This window comes from Chinchilla lanigera, unplaced genomic scaffold (genome assembly GCF_000276665.1).
Source record: "Chinchilla lanigera isolate Chin_1 unplaced genomic scaffold, ChiLan1.0 scaffold00158, whole genome shotgun sequence".
NCBI lineage: Eukaryota > Metazoa > Chordata > Mammalia > Rodentia > Chinchillidae > Chinchilla > Chinchilla lanigera.
This window is the reverse complement of record NW_004955559.1, coordinates 1954061-1969836: the sequence shown is the minus strand read 5'-3', so window position 1 is coordinate 1969836 and position 15776 is coordinate 1954061. Positions and strand designations below refer to the sequence as shown.

Genomic DNA, 15776 nt, shown 5'->3' with positions numbered 1-15776 from the left:
CTCAGTGGAAAGCCCCTGAGTTCATTCCCAGTACCACAAAACAAAACAAAATGTTTATTTTGTGTGTGTGTGGGGGGGAGCCTGTTTATTCATCTGACCAAAATCTCTTGGACCCTGAGAAATGAGAAGTTTCTAGAAAGATCCTGTCAAAATGCCTGTGGTAGTTTTTGTGGAGGTGGAAGAACAACTTTTATTTGTTGATTCATCTCTCAGAAAGGGTTTTAAACATGTTGGACCTACTTCTTTTTGTTTGTTTTCCTGTACCAGGAATCGAACTCATGACCTTGTGCTTGCCAGGCAGGTGCTGTGCCGCTGAGCTAAATCCCCAGCCGCTGGACCTACTTCTTCCGCTCAGTAAAAATGTCACTTCTGGTGGGCCCAGGTTTCTCAGGCGGGCCCAGGTTTCTCAGGCAGACCCAAGAACCTGGGCCTGGGAGGAGTGCAGGTGCCTCGGCCATCTCAGCCGCCCCTGCCAGTTCACCCAGGAAGACACAGTTACTGTCTTGCTCCCGGCTCTGCCCGGGCACTTAGAACAGCACCTGGCAGACAGCAGGCACTCAGCAAATAGTTCTTGATTGAATAAAAATGAACGGATGACATCAGGTGTGGTGGCACATGCCCTTGATCCCAGAATTCGGGAGGCTGAGGTAGGAGGACCCTGCCAGCTTGAGGCCAGCCTGGGCTACAGAGCAAGACCCTGATTCAAAAATTCAAAGCAAAAAAGAGAAAAAAGGAAAAGAAAGAAAGAGTGTATGAATGAATGAACGAACAACCTGGGTGGATGCGCCGGTGCCAGGGCCGCCTCCGGGGTGCCATTGGTTGGGGCCCGCGCGGCCCCGCCCTCCTCTCCCGCCCTCGGAACAGGGAGGCGCCCGTCCCTCCTGTCCGGCGGCGCGCGGGGCGTGGGCAGCACCTGGGCGAACCGGCTGCTGCCCCGCCCCTGGGCGGGCGAGGTCGCACCTGGCTGGCACCTGGCGCTCGATCGGCGACAGACGCGGGCTGCGCGCAACTGGCCAGCTCCTCTCCTCCCGCCCCTCGCCCACCGCCATGGACGGGCCCTGCGCCCCGTTGATGTCGGACTACTTCGAGAACAACATCCCGGAGATCAGGTGAGGTGGCCCGAAAATCTGGGAGTGCTGGGACAGGGACCGAGCTGGTGGCCCCGGGGCCCCTCCGGGCCGTTGGCACTGAGTCACCCTAGCCTCGGTTGCTCCTCTATGCAAGGGGCCCACAGCTGCCACCTCCTTGGTGCCTGCTTGGGGGCTGCTTGGGGTACCCAGGAGCCGCCTAGCAAACCTGAGGGCTTGCTGCACCGCATTTCTTCCTGGAAAGCCCTCAAAAATGGAGTGGGTAGCAGGGTGGTGGCGCATGCCTGTGACCCCAACACTCAGGAGGCTGAGGCAGGAGGATCACCACAAGTTTGAGGCCATCCTCAGCTATATAGTGAGACCTTGTCCCCCCCAAAAAAGAATGAGGGTGCTTCCCATGGGTGAGAATGTGCCCCCTGCTTGGGTTGGGGGTGGCAGAGCAAGGTGGGCAGGGTGGGGATGCCTGGGTGTCCCTGAGGGAGAAGGCTGTGCTCGGGGAGGGGAGCGGGTTGGAGAGGAAAGGACAGAGCCCTCCAGCTCCTGACAGCACCCAGTGAGTCGGACACCTGCGGAGCACCTGCCTCCCGGAGGGGGAAACCAAGGCTGAAAGGGAAAGTGGTCGGTCACAGCCCCACTGCCCAAGTCGGACGTGACCTGGGCTCCCAGGTTCTTTCTCCCTAACTGCTGTGGTGAGAGCCTCGCGTGCCTCTCCCGTGGCTCCATTTCTTGGGAGAACAGGCGAGGCCCAGAGAGGGCAGGCGGCCGCCTAGGATCACAGAGCACCGCGTTGGGGTGACCTCTGGCTGCACGGGCTGTGAGGAGGAGACAAGGCCGCCTTGTCCCCACCCCTGTGTGCTGCTGGGCCCTCTCTCACCCCAAAGCCAGGGCCCCGAGAGACAGGACTCCAGAGGTGGGGCCGCTAACCCCAACCAAGTGCTGTGTGGCCTGAACAAGGCTCTTAGCATCTCTGGGCCCATGGGAAAGGGGGTCCGCCGCGCTACTTAGCACTTCCTGCCAGGGCTCGGGGCTGCGCGTTGTGTCTCAGAAAGTAGCTCACCTGCAGGGTCCTTGCACCCCACACACACTGGGAGCCTCTCCCCTGGCTTTGATCCAGGCCTGCGCCCTCCCCCGTGTCTCTGTCAGAACCAGGTGTCGAGGCCCCTACAGTAGGACAGCATCTCCAGCTCCCCCAGCCCTGGAGGCCCCTGGGCCCGGGAGGGGTCACTCTTGGGGCCTTAGTTACCTTCTTGGCCTTTTCCTTTAAAAAACCCCTCCCGGTGTCGCCGAAGCACTGCTCCTCCGGCGATGTTCCCGCAGCCCTGTCCCTGAGTTAGGTCCTAGACATTGTCCCCAGGCCCCGGCCTGTCCCGCACTCTGGGCCCCAGCTCTGCCTCATCCTCTTCTGGAGCTGCCCCGCCTCCAGTGGGTCCCGAGCTGCCTCTCCCACCTTCCCAGCTCCTCCGGGTCCTGGGGCGCCGCCTCACCCCCACCCCACCTCGTGACCTCCCACATTCCATCCACCCGAGTGACAGTGACTGATGTCACATTCCCAGGCCACGCCTCGGGCTCCCTGCCCCGGGCCTTGGCACCGGGTTTCTGCCACAGGGGTTCCCAAAGAGGCTCTGCCTAAATCCCAGGTCTGTCCCCAACTGGCCCCTCTGCAGTCCTCGTTCGTGGCAACGGCTTACACAAGCTTTGGAAGAGAGATTTTATTTTATTGAAGAGAAATCTTCCTCCCTAGAGAAATACAGAGTGGAGGCCCATGGTTTGGAATGGGGCTGAGGCCGGGACAGAGGCCCCTCTGGCCTCCCCGCGTCCGCCCCCTCCAGGGCCACCGGAAGCCCAGTGCGGCCTCCTCGCCTCTGCCTTCACCGTTCTCAGGCCTTGGCATCAGCCCCGATGGATGGATCGGTAGCCTGATCCCTCCGCGATGCCCCTGCCTGCGTCGCCCTCTCCTCCGCCGGCCCGACTGCGTCCCAGGCCCGGAGCTTTCGGGGCAGCATTCGGGACTCTGGGCCAGGCCGGGGAAAGGATGTGCCCACCCGGGACCCCTGATGGCGCCGGCCCGTGATCAGGTCCGTCCTGAGGCAGCCGAGCCTCGGCCTGCTGGGGACAGCATGGAGTTGAGCCCGTGAGAATGACCCGCAGGAATGAATGAACGGACGGATGGAGGCGAGATTGGGCAACACAGATGAGTCAGGGTTACGAGACGGGGGGAGGGGCCTGGGCAGAGGCCGCCGGGAAGATCAGACGCACCCTGGGTCTGCAGAGGAGCCCAGGAAGTGCCCCCCCATGTGCTCCCACAGTGGGCATGAGGCAAAGGCAGTAACCCCTGGGATCTGGCTAGCCTGCTGGCATTTTTATTTAACCGATTTGGCGGGGGAGGGCTGGGGGCTGGTTTGTGTTTTGAGATAGGATCTCGCTTGAACTCTCTGGGTAGCCCCTGCTGGCCTCAAACTTGGCAATCCTCCTGCCTCAGCCTCCCGAGTGCTGGGATCACAGGCATGCACCACCACACCCAGCTCCTGATTTCATTGTAGGCCTCCTGAAGGAGAAAACTAGATCAGACATTGTTGTTGGCAGCCTGTGGGATGCAAGCGGTCCAGAATTTAATCTGGGTTGTGAAATAGCCAGCAAGACCATTGCTCCAAAGGCTTTAGACCAAGGGGTTTGTTACACACTGTGCTACACATGTGACGAAAGTTCTGAGCAGCCTTGTGTATATCCAGTGCTTAAAAGGCTTAAAGGCTTGAGGAGGCAAAGATGCTGGAGGCAGGCAAATCCGGCGGGTGCTGGCAGGGCAGGGCTCCGTGGTGCCCGCACTCCAGGCCCGCTCACTGTATGCCATGTATTATCTCACTTAATCCCCCCAATGAACTGGGATCAACCCAGGTGGATGATTAAGTACCACCATCACCCCATTGAAAACACGGGGCCCAGAGAGGTTGAAAAACTTGCCCAGGGTCACACCGCTGTCAACTGGGGCGTAGCTGGGATTTGAACCAGGAAAACCTGACTCTAGCACACCCTGGGTTTGGGGATGAGGAAGATGGGGCGGAGCGGGATCCCCAAGGCAGCTCCTGCCCAAAGGAGGCTCGTTGACCTCCCCTATGGACCCAGGTTAAGGCCCGACCGGGCGGGCGGCAGCCTTCGGACCCACAGGCCGTGCCCTTGGTGGCCCGGAAGAGCCTCAGCTGCCGCTCTTCCCTCCCTCTGATCCCCGAGAGCCCGCTGGGGACCTTGTGATCTCTGTTCTTTACGGCCCCTCCTTGCTGGCCTCTCCTTGCCGGGAAGCTGCGCCCCGAAATGGTTTTCCTGTGCAGTGCTGTGGAGCCATAGCGAGTGCAGGTAATAAAAGGCTCCGAAGGGGGGCTGGGGATTTAGCTCAGCCGCACAGCGCCTGCCTGGCAAGCACAAGGTCGTGAGTTCGATTCCCGGTACCAGAAAATAACCAAAACCAAAAAACAACAAAAATAGGCTCCACGTGGGCTCTGGCTGAGCGCGGCCCTGAGCGGGCTGCAGCGGGCAGAGTGCGGGAAGCCTCCGGGGTCAGTGAGAGGCGCACAGCCCCGCCCCCCACTGCTTGCAGGACGCCTCTGTCCCGTCCCTTTGCTCCCTGGGGTCCAGAATAGGCGCCAGAAGGTCCAGGACACTTGCCACGTCTGGTTGCTCTTGGGGAGGGAAGGGGACTCTTTGGCCAACAGGGACGCCAAAGACCCTGGTCTTGCAGGGTGCCCTGAACAGAGGCCCACAGAGAGACACTCGGGCCACTCGTGGGGACTGAGGAGCAGGGGAGGTGGGGACGCCGCCGCCACAAGGAAGGATTGCCGCAAACGAGGTGTGGTGGCACACACCTGTGATACCAGCACTTGGGAGGCTGAGGCAGGAGGATCGCCATGAGTTTAAGGCCATCCTGGACTAGGAAGCAAGACCTTGTCTAAAAAAAAAAAAAAAGAAGAAGCTGGGCATGGTGGTACACGCCTGTAATCCCAGCACTGGGGAGGCTGAGGCAGGAGGATCCCTGTGAGTTCAAGACTGGCCTGGGCTACAAAGTGTGCTCAAGGCCAGCCTGAACTGCATAGTGAGACCCTGTCTCAAAAAGACAAAAATAATAATAATAATAATAAAGGAAGAAAAGAAAAGAAGGGAAGAATGCCCAAGAGAGGCCACCCGAGCTCAGATGCCGGCTCCGTCACTCAGTCAGTGGGTCCTGCTAAGCGGACAGGGCGGCTGTGGAGGTGTGCGACAAGGTGCTGTCCCCAGCGCCCGCTGTGTTTGAGCTGGGTGAGCGACCAGCGACTTGTCCTGGCTGCTTGGTCCTTTGTTTTGCTTCTCCTTCTTCCTTCTCGGATCCCCGCCACCCTTCTGGAGCCAGGAGCTGGGGAGCTGGGGAGCTGGGGAGCTGGGAGCTGGGGGTGGGGCAGGATGGGGACAGTCACAGGCTCCCCGTGGGTGCTGGGTTCGAGGCCTCGCGTGGCTGAGCTCCTGCCACCCTGGCAGCAGCCTGTGCGGTCGCCATGGTGATTCCCAATTCAGGGAGGGAAAGCCCAAGGCCCAGGGGCCCCCACATCCCTGGGACAGCTCCAGGGACCCCTTCTCAGCCCCCGTGCTGGAGGGAAGGATCAGCTGGGGCTCCTGACAGCAGTAGGGGCCACCCCTTGGGGTCCTTCTCCATCTGGGGACTTGTCACTCCCTGTGGGGTCCCTGAGCCCGTCCTGTCTGCCCTCCCTAGATGCACAACAAGAGCCCCATAGCTACACTGTTGTGTTTTGTTTTGTTTTTCTTGTGCTACTAGGGATCCAACCCAGGGCCTTCTCACTGAGTTACATCCTCATCCCTCTTTTAATTTATTTTTTGAAGTAGGAATCGAACTCAGGGCCTTGTGCTTGCCAGGCAGGCGCTGTGCCCCTGAGCTACATCCCCGGCCCCCTTTTTTAATTTTTTATTTTCAGACAGGGTCTTGCTGAGTTGTCCAGAGTGGGCTTGACCTTGGGATCCTCCTGCCTCAGCCTCCCAGAGGGCTGGAGTTACACATGTGTACCACCACACCTAGTTCCCATAGGTTAACATTTTCTAGTTGCCACATTTAAAAAGGAGTCAAAGCAACGGGTGAAATTAATTTTAATTATATTTTTAATCTGATTGGACCAAGATAGCTTCATTTCAACCTGTAATCAATGTAAAAATTCCTAATAAGATGATTTGTGTTTCTTTTACACGAGCATTGCTTCCTAACTCTCACAGCAAGGATCCCATTGGCAGTCCGTTCTCATCAACTTTCTGGCTGAAAAAGTGGACCTGCCGGCCCAAGCTGTTCCCGGTCCGCTAGCTAAGTTTCCCAGGGTCTGACCTGATTTATGAGTGTGGGACGTTGAACCAGCGACCATAAAATAAAGTGACAAATCCCCATTCTCCTATCACGGTGGCCACGCACTGGTGCCTGCCATGTCAGAGTTCGCGCTGAGGCTCGGCGCTCTGCACACAGTAGGGGCTTCATAAATGCATAGTGAAGCCCAGTGTGGTGGTGCACACCTATAATCCTAGCACTTGGGAAGCTGAGGCGGGAGGATCGTTGCGAGTTGGAGGCCAGCCTGGGCTATATAGTGAGCTCAAGGCCAGCCTGAACTGTGTATAGAGACCCTGTCTCAAAAAGACAAAAAAATAAATAAGTAAATGCGTGGTGGGCAGGAGAGAGCCAGATAAGGGCGCAGGGGAGACAGAAGCAAAGAGAGGGAGTTCAGAAGAGAGAAAAGAGCAGCAGTCAGAAGAGCCCCCCAGGTTCAAGTGTTGGTGGTGCACACCTGTAATCCCAGCATTTAGGAGGCTGAGGCAGGAGGATCTCGAGTTTCAGTGCAGCCTGGGCTATGTAGTGAGGTCTCCATCTCAAAAACCAACAAAAGAAAGGAAAGAAAAACACCCAGAAGAGCCCCAGGGAGCACGCAGCAATGCACACAAGGTCCCTGGGTGGTGGTGCGTGGAGCCTTAGGAACAGGTGGAACCTGGCCGCGGGGATGGAACATGATGCGGACCCAGAGGTGGGGCCGCAGCCTGACAGAGTCCACAGAGGGACTCCGGGCGGGCCCGAAGCACAGGGCCAGGACCCAGAACTAAAGGCACACATGTGAGTGACACAAGCTGCCCGGCGTCTCCAGCTCGGAGCTGGGCCTGAGAGGGAGCCCGTAGCCAGCTACAGGAGACCGGCATCCCATAATATGAGGTAACCTCCCTTCCCCGGGCCCCAACCAGACACAAAACCGCCTCTTTCAACCCAAGTCTCTCTGCCCTTGAGACCACAGCCTGGCAAAGTCGCAGATAGGTGATAAACGTCTGGCACAGAGAACTCTGAGGAATTTGCAGAGAGATTCATTTCTTTAGTTGGAGGTTTCTTTGTTATAGAAGCAGGACACCAACTTATCCCAACTGTGCTTTTAAAAATTATTTCAAAGTTTATAGTTTTTGTTGTTGATATTGTTTTTGAGACAGGATCTCACTATGCAGTTCAGGCTGGCCTTGAACTCACTGTGGAGCCCAGGCTGCCCTCAGATTCACAGTGACCCTCCTGTCTCAGCCTCCTGAGTGCTGGAATTGCAGACGTGCACCACTTTGCCCGGTCAGGCAGTTTTATAGAAAGGACTTGGGCATCCTTGATATTGGTGGCCAGGATGGGCATCCTGGAGCTGTATCTGTGAAACGACATTGCAGAGACAACCAGCCTAGGGGTTGGGAAATTTCAACAGTGCCACCTCTGGGGCCACTGGGGGTGTGGCCTGAGGAGCCTTCTGGGGTCCCTACAGGTTCTGCACCCTGCCAGCCCCCAGATTGCTTGGTAGGAGTGTGTTTGTCAGCGTTCACGCCTCAGGCACCTTTCCTGGCAGGAAAGTGATTGCAGAGGGCAGAAGTGGGATATTTGCAACCGGCTTCAGTGCAATGGTTGCGGGACCTGAAAAGACGGCGCAGCATATTCCAAGGCATATTCCTGGAAGAAGAAGCGAGCCGCAGAGTGAGGGGCGGGGTGTCATGTCAGTGTGGCGGTGTGCACCTGGAATCCCAGCACTCTGGGAGGCTGAAGCAGCAGGATCACAAGTCAGTCTGGGCAACTTAAAACCTAGCAAGACCCTGTCTCAGAATTTAAAAAAAAAAAATTTTTAAAAAGGGGCTGGAGCCAGGCATGGTGGCACACACCTGTAATCCCAGCACTCGGGAGGCTGAGGCAGGAGAATCACTGTGAGTTCAAGACCAGCCTGGGCTACAAAGTGAGCTCAAGGCCAGAGCGAGACCCTCTCTCAAAAAGACAAAAGATAAGAAAATAAAAGGGCTGGAGATATAACTCAGTGCAAAGGCCCTGGGCTCAATCTCTAATGACAAAACAAAACCAAAAGCAGAGAGTCTAGAGTCTGTGCCAACCACTTCCTCTCAGGACTTCCCTCCATAGACCCCGGGGCAGGCTGCTTCTGCCCCTGAGTATTTGTATATTCATATTCTCTCTCTCTTTGTATTTTTTATTTCAAGATAGGTTTTTATTATGTAGCCCAGCTTGGCCTTGAACTTGAAATCCTTCTGCTTCAGCCTCCTGGGTAGGGATCACAGGTGTGCACCACTGCAGCCACTATCTCTTCCCTTTCTTTCTTTCTTCCTTCCTTCCTGCCTGCCTGCCTTCTTTTCCTTCTTTCTTTCCTTCTTTCTCTTTTTCTATTGCTCACACATTTCAGCTACTACATTGCACCTGGCTCTGCCCCTGGCTACGCCACTGAGATCTCACCGTGGGTTCCGCCTCTCAGACCTGCGGTCCCTGCAACCCACCCTATCCAGCTGCATCTGTGCTACATTTTTTTTCTTTGTCTTTTTGAGACAGGGTCTCGCTATGCCGTTCAGGCTGGCCTTGAGCTCACTTTGTAGCCCAGGCTGGTCTCGAACTCCGCAACGATCCTCCTGCCTCAGCCTCAGCCTCCCAAGTGCTGAGATTACAGGCGTGCGCCACCATGCCGGGCTTGTGCTGCATTTTAATTAAGTTGCGACACCAGAACTTTCACCCTGAACGTTCCAGGCTGGCTGTCATTGACTAGAGTTCAGTATTCCTTTATGAGATTTTTTTTTTTTTTTTGAGATAAGATCTCCCCGTGTAGCCCAGTTGGCTTGGAACTCACTGTGCTCTTCCTGTCTCAGCTTCCCCAGTGTGGGGATGACAGGTGTGCACCGCCATGCCCACAGGTTTGTGTTTTTTTAGTGGAAGAGGGTTATATACAGCAAGCTGCAGAGATCTAAACACGCCCAAGTTGAGACTGATATCAAGACGCAAACAGTCCTTGTGAATGGCGAGACGCCAGAGTTTTCAGGGGCCCTGATTTATTGACCCACAGCCGTATTGTTTTTGGTTCGCTTTATACAGTGTTGCAATCCACATCCGGGTATGTGTTTCAGCAGGAATCTCCCAAGCACACTGATGTATCCTGTGCGTTTGGGTGTTGGGGGGTCTCATTCCGTCATCCCGCAATTGAAGGGACTGCCGACCTAGTGTCTCCCCCTCGGGCCCTTCCAGAGGGAACACAGGCAGGAGAGAACTTCTGCTCCTGTGGACTTAAAGAAGGGAATAGATAAAGAAAATAGTCACTAAGTGCTGAAACAGCTGGGAAGGAAGCAGATGGACGCTGAGGTGGGGATGATGTTCCGGGGCAGGGGTCCGGGGCCTGGGAAGACCCGGGTGGTGGTGGGGGAGCCCTGCAGAGGGGGCGGAGCCAGCCCCGAGTTCTGTGAAGGCCTCCCGCGCTCCCCAGAGGCTTTGCCAGTCACAGCTGAGCTGCGTCCTTTCCTGGGTCTGGCCAAAGCATGAGTCATCGCGCTGCGGTGCAGTCGGGGACGCTGCCCTGATGCGGCGGCCGAGCCGGAGCTGAGTAGGCAGAGCCGTGGCTGCAGGGTCCGGCCGCCACCGCCCCAAGTCCTGGGGGTCCAGCAGGCCGCTCCCGCCTCTGCACACGCTGCTCCTTTATTATTTTTTCTCAGTACTAGGCATTGAATCCATGGTCTTTGCACTGAGCTGCATCCTCAGCCCTTAAAAAAAATTTTTTTTTTAAAGTTTGAGACCAGGTTTTGCTAAATCACTAAATTGCCCAGACTGAGCTTGAACTCGTAATCCTCCTGACTCAGCCTCCCAGAGTGCTGGGAATACAGGCATGCATCTGGCTGTGGTTCCCTCTGATACCTTCACATGAGTCCTCAAAGGTGCATGCTGACTCCATGGACCTAAAATTTTGCACACGCTCAAGTGGTCTTGAGGGACTGCAGCCAACCAGACGTGATAAGCGTCTAGTATTATATGAAGAAGGCTCTTTTCTGTTGTTGTTTTTGTTTTTTTGAGACAGGGCTTCGCTATGCAGTTCAGGCTGGCCTTGAGCTCGCCTTGTAGCCCAGGCTGATCTCAAACTCACAATGATCCTCCTGCCTCAGCCTCCCGAGTGCTGGGATTATAGGCATGCGCCAGTACGCCCGGCTGAAGAAGGTACCTAAAAACATAGTCGAGCAGTAAAACCCACCCTTCGAGGGGAAATACATAGTTTTGTGGGTTTTATTTTTCAGTTTTGGTTTTGTTTTTTTGAGACAGGGTCTCTGTAGGTAGCCCGGACTGGCCTCAAACTCGTGGTGTCCCTCCTGCCTCAGCCTCCCAAGTGCTAGAATTACAAGAGGGTGAGTTTTGTGGATTTTAACGTAGGGCTGGCTTTGTGTGGCCAGGCCACTGTCAGGACCCAGGACTGTCCCTCTCGCCAGAGGACTCCCTCGGCCATCACCACCTCCCGTCTCTACTTCCCACCCTGCACGGCAGAGCCGGTCTCAGTCCCAACTTTTCTTTCTGTGTCCTTGTCTGCGGGGCAGAACTGCCACATGTAGGTGTCTTACAGCAACCCCCACCCCCAGGCACAGGCGGTTTCCCTGGTCAATGGCAGTGTCACTGGGACTAACCCCTCCGGCAGAGCCGTCTCCCTACTGGTTGGACACAGCCCTTGGCTCGCGGCCACAGCCTCCACCTTCAGAGCCAGCAGTGGCCTCCTCCGCCCTCCTGCCCTCTGCTATCGTGAGGACCCTGGAGGACAGTCAGGGGCCCCAACAGCCCAGGGTCACGCTGCAGCCCAAGACCCCCTCCCATGATCCCCTCTGCAAAATCCCTTTCCCACGCCATGGCGTCTTTGGGGCTGGGATTCAGCCCTGCGGTCACAGCAGAGTGGCCCTCCCCTCAGAGCCTGGCACATCTCGTTCCCCAGGGGCTGCAGCAGTCACTGCCCGGCCCAGCCCTTCTCGCTGCCCCGAGCCTTTGCCACTGGTCAGCCGTCAAAGGGAGTCCGCGCTGCTCCCAGCTTTGGAGGACAAGGACAGAGAAGCTGTCAAGCCTGTGATGGCGCATGCCTGTCCTCTCAGCACTCAGGAGGCTGAGGCAGGAGGAGTGCCAGGGGTTTGAGGTCAGCTTGGGCTACATAGCCAGACCCTGCATCAAAAAACCCAGTAATAATAATAACAATAATAATAACAATGGCAGTAACATAACCCCGAGGGAGTTAACTAGGCAGATGAAGGCAGAGAGCTGGGTGGTGATGATGGGACTTAGAGAGGGCCCGTGAGCTCCCTGAGATCAAACCGAGTCTGACTACCCTGTCCCCAAAGGCCCCCCGGGCCTGCGCAGAGGAGCCCCTGGGAAGGAGCCCGGAGGAGGCTGGCAGGGGCCGCCCACGGCCCTGAGCACTTGCGGCTGTGCACTTCGGGGCTGCAATGTCTGCCTTGGAATCCCCGCTCGCCATTCTGCCGCTGCGGGGCATGCTTTGCCTCTGTGTCCCTGTTTATTCCTCTGTCTTTGGTTTGGTTTGGAGACAGGGTCTTATAATGTAGCCTAGGCTGGCTGGAACTTGTGGTGACCCTCCTGCCTCGGCCTCCTGAGGGCTGGGATTGTACATGTGCAGCACCACGCCCAGACTGTCGGCCCAGCTGTTAGCGGGGAGAGTAATAAGACTGCCATGGGGTGCAGACAGACCTGCGTGAGTCAGACCTGGGAGGCCGTGGGGAGTGAGGGAGCCCGAGGATCATTCAGGCCTCCTCTACTGGGAGTGCTTTGGACACAGCAGCAGCAGAAGCCATCAGTGTACACAGCCTGGGAGCACAGCCCTGCTGGGGACGGCCACACACCATCCACATGGGGGTGAGCATCCGGGAGCTCTGCCCCAAATGCTGCAAGGTGGAAAATTCCATCCAGCCGCCCTGCGGGTCCCAGTCCAAAGGCCAAAGGCAGGGGCGCGAGAGTATCTCACCCAGTCCCTTCCAGGCTGTGTGCAGAAGGCACACAAAACCTACGCAGACTTTATGTTCAGGCTCTGGATCCCTCACAAGATATCTTGTGACATATTTGCAAATGTTACAGGATCTTGAAAAAAGTATCTGAACTCCAAACCCTTCCAGTCTCAAGCACTTGGAATAAATAAGAGACACACAGCCTGTGTTGTTGTCTTAGATACTTTCCCTGCATTGCTGAGACAAAATATCCAATGCCCAAAGTTAAGGAAGGGAAGGTTTATTTAGCTCACAGTTTGTGAGGGTTTCAGTCCTTAACTGGCTGGCTCCAAGGAAAAGCGGCACATGGCAGAAGGCAACAGTTCATGGCGGCGGAAAACAGCAAAAGCAACAAGAACAACAGCAGCAAGCAGCCTCTTCTCCCCCTTTTATGTTGTAGGCAAGCTGCCCGCCCCAGGGCAACTGTAGCATTTGCACCCCTAATCCCAGCATTGGACTATGAGTCAATCAAAAACTCTAGAAGCCCGCCCCATAACTTTGTGAGGCTTTGGGGACATCCAGACACAAACCATAACAGCTGTATAAACCGTGAGTGGGAAAGAAGCCAGTGTGGTGGCTCACGTCTGTAATCCCATCACTTGGGAAGCTGAGGCAGGAGGATCGCTGTGAGTTTGAGGCCAGCCTGGGCTATATAGTGAGACCCTGTCTCAAAAGAAAGAAAGAGGGAGAGACGGGGGGAAGGAGGGAGAGAGAGAACGAAAGAAAGAAAAGGAAAGAAAGAAAGGGAGAGAGAGGAGCCAAGGATAGAGCTCAGCAGTACAGCGCCTGCCTGGCAAGCACAAGGTCCTGAGTTTGATTCCTGGCACCAAAAAAAAAGAAAACAAAGTAGGGGGAGGGGAAGAAAGGGTGGGTCCCACGGTCTGGCGCCCCCTGAAGGGCCAGTAGTGACCTGGTGACCTCCTGGGTGGCACAGCAGGTGTGAGGCCATCGGCCTGTCCTGTCAGCAGAGCTGGGCCACCACGTCCCTGCCCCCATCCCCCGCCGTCACCTGCATTCCTCTGAGCAGATGGATGACTGCCATGTGCTCTGTGGGGACAACCTGGGCCTGTGACCCAGAGAGGAGCTGCCCTGGGGCCAGATCTGGCTGAAGGGCGGAGAGAGGAGGCCCAGGCCCTGTGTTGGGCACAGTGAGGGTTCAGCCAGGTACCCTGTCCCTGCAGCCACTGTGTGCCAAATCCCGGGTCAGGTCCAGGACACGACGCACTCGGGGCTCTGGCTGACAGGAGGGGCTGTGGGGAAGGAGGGACTCAGCGGGGAAGAACTGGCCACTGGGTTCAGACCCCAGTGCTCCTTGTTTACTATTGTTTGTTGAGACAGGGTCTCACTAAGTGGCACAGGCTGGGCTCAAACTGGAGATCCTCCTGCCTCAGCCTCCTAGTAGCTGGTATCACTGGCCTGCATCACCACTCCAGTTCTACTTGATTCTTGCTATGTAGCCTTGGCCCAATCGTGTCTCCTCCCTGAACCCCCATTTTCCCACCTGAAACACGTGGTGGGGAGCCCCAAGCCATCATTCATGGAGGGACAGGGATTCCGCTTTCTGCAGGTTGTGTGGGGTGAGCTTTGCGCACTGGGGCTGTGGCAGGGCAGCTTGGGACCCCTGATCCACCCACAGCCAGGACTCAGAAGCACCAGGGCTGGAAAGGGCCGTGTGACCTGGACCTTTCTCGACCCTTGCTTCCTGGTAAAGCTTTCACACATTTATTCATTCACTCACTCACTCACGCACGCATGCATGCATTCATTCATTCAGATACTGCTTGAGCACCAAGTGTCCCAGCCCTGTAGGACCTCAGGGGCTCTAGGGTGCCCTGGACTCCCTCATGCTCCCCAGTGAGCACCCCAAGAGCCTGTCCTGTGGGGTCTGTGCTCCTTGCTGCAGGTGGGGGGAGGCGGCCTCCTCAAAGAGCAGTGGTGACATCGAAGACCCCAGGGAGGCTTAGCCTCAGCAGTTCAGCAGCCCACCTTCGGATGCATTAGCCCTCCTAAACCACGCCGGGAATCCCAGCACCCAGGAGGCTGAGGGCCATGCCGGGAATCCCAGCACCCAGGAGGCTGAGGCAGGATGATCGCCAGGAGTCCAAGGCCAGCCTGGGCAACAGAGTGAGACCATGGCTCAAAAAAACAAAAACGAAACAAAAAGAGAGCTGGAGATGCAGCTCAGTGTGAAAGCTTCGCTTCAATCCTCAGCATCGTGAAGAAAGGGAAGCGAGGGTAGCTGGAAGAAGATTCGAGGAAGAAACAATCCTTAAGTTTTATTTTTATTTTTTTTATTTTTTGTCTTTTTGAGACAGGGTCTCACTGTGCAGTTCAGGCTGGCCTTGAGCTCACTTTGTAGCCCAGGCTGGTCTCCAACTCGCAACGATCCTCCTGCCTCAGCCTCCTCAGCCTCCTGAGTGCTGGGATTACAGGTGTGTGCCACCATGCCCAGCAATCCTGAAGTTTTAAATTGTGCAGCACTCTGAGTAGTGTGATGAACCCTCCCACCGTCCTGCTGCACCTGCCTGCTCAGGAATTGAACCCCCACCTGTATCCCCTCTCTGTACCCACCACGAAGCCCTGTGTGGCTGCCTGGGCTGTCAGATCAGCTGCTGTGCGGTCACCACTCTTGTGTGTGTAGTTCGGTGTCATCCCACCTTTTGGGCATCTCTGGGGGTCTTGGAACACAAGTGGTGCCATCCAAAATATGAGGGATAGGGGCTGGGGATTTAGCTCCGCGGCACAGCGCCTGCCTGGTGAGCACAAGGTCATGAGTTCGATTCCTGGTACTGGAAACAAAAAAAGAAAAAAATGAGGGATATAGCCAGGAGTAGTGGTGCACATCTGTAATCCCAGCAAGGGAGGCTGAGGCAGGAGGATCTCCATGGGTTTAAGGCTAGCCTGAATTACCCTGTCTCAAACAAACAAACAAAAACAGTGAAATTACTGTAGTTCAGGCTTTATCCCCATTACAGTGAAAGACACATGGCCATGAATTCACCTCAGAATACTCCTCCTCACTTTGGACACGCCTATCCTACCCTTCTTGCCACCTTCTGAGGCAGTCCTCCTTTGCGAGTGTTGTAGTTGTGCTATCCGGGCTGCCTCAGTGTCCTGAGCTGATTCAAGCCATCTCCCTTTCATGGTCATTTTGACTCTGGGGAAGAGTCAGAGGTCACACTGTGCCAGGTCTGGTGACCAGGGTGGTGGATAAGGACATAGTGTCATGTTTTTATTTGAAGCAGTTTCCATAAGGATTTTATTTTATTTTATTTTTCCATAAGGATTTTATCAAGTGGCAATTAAGAAAAGAAAGGTAGGGGCTGGGGATTTAGCTCAGCGGCAAAAGCGCCTGCCTGGCAAGCGCAAGGTCGTGAGTTCGGT

At 56.1% G+C, this 15776-nt stretch overlaps 1 protein-coding gene across 1 annotated transcript in view; it reads left to right on the top strand.

Annotated features, from left to right (window-relative positions):
* The first annotated feature begins 941 nt into the window (after nucleotides 1-941).
* The window catches only part of Sult2b1 (sulfotransferase family, cytosolic, 2B, member 1), a 26018-nt gene continuing 11183 nt past the window's right edge, over nucleotides 942-15776 (top strand). Inside the window, exon 1 of the mRNA XM_005412951.2 lies at nucleotides 942-1109. Within this exon, the coding sequence (XP_005413008.1) occupies nucleotides 1048-1109 (62 nt within the window). The 5' untranslated portion in view covers nucleotides 942-1047. The remainder of the gene's footprint in view (nucleotides 1110-15776) is intronic.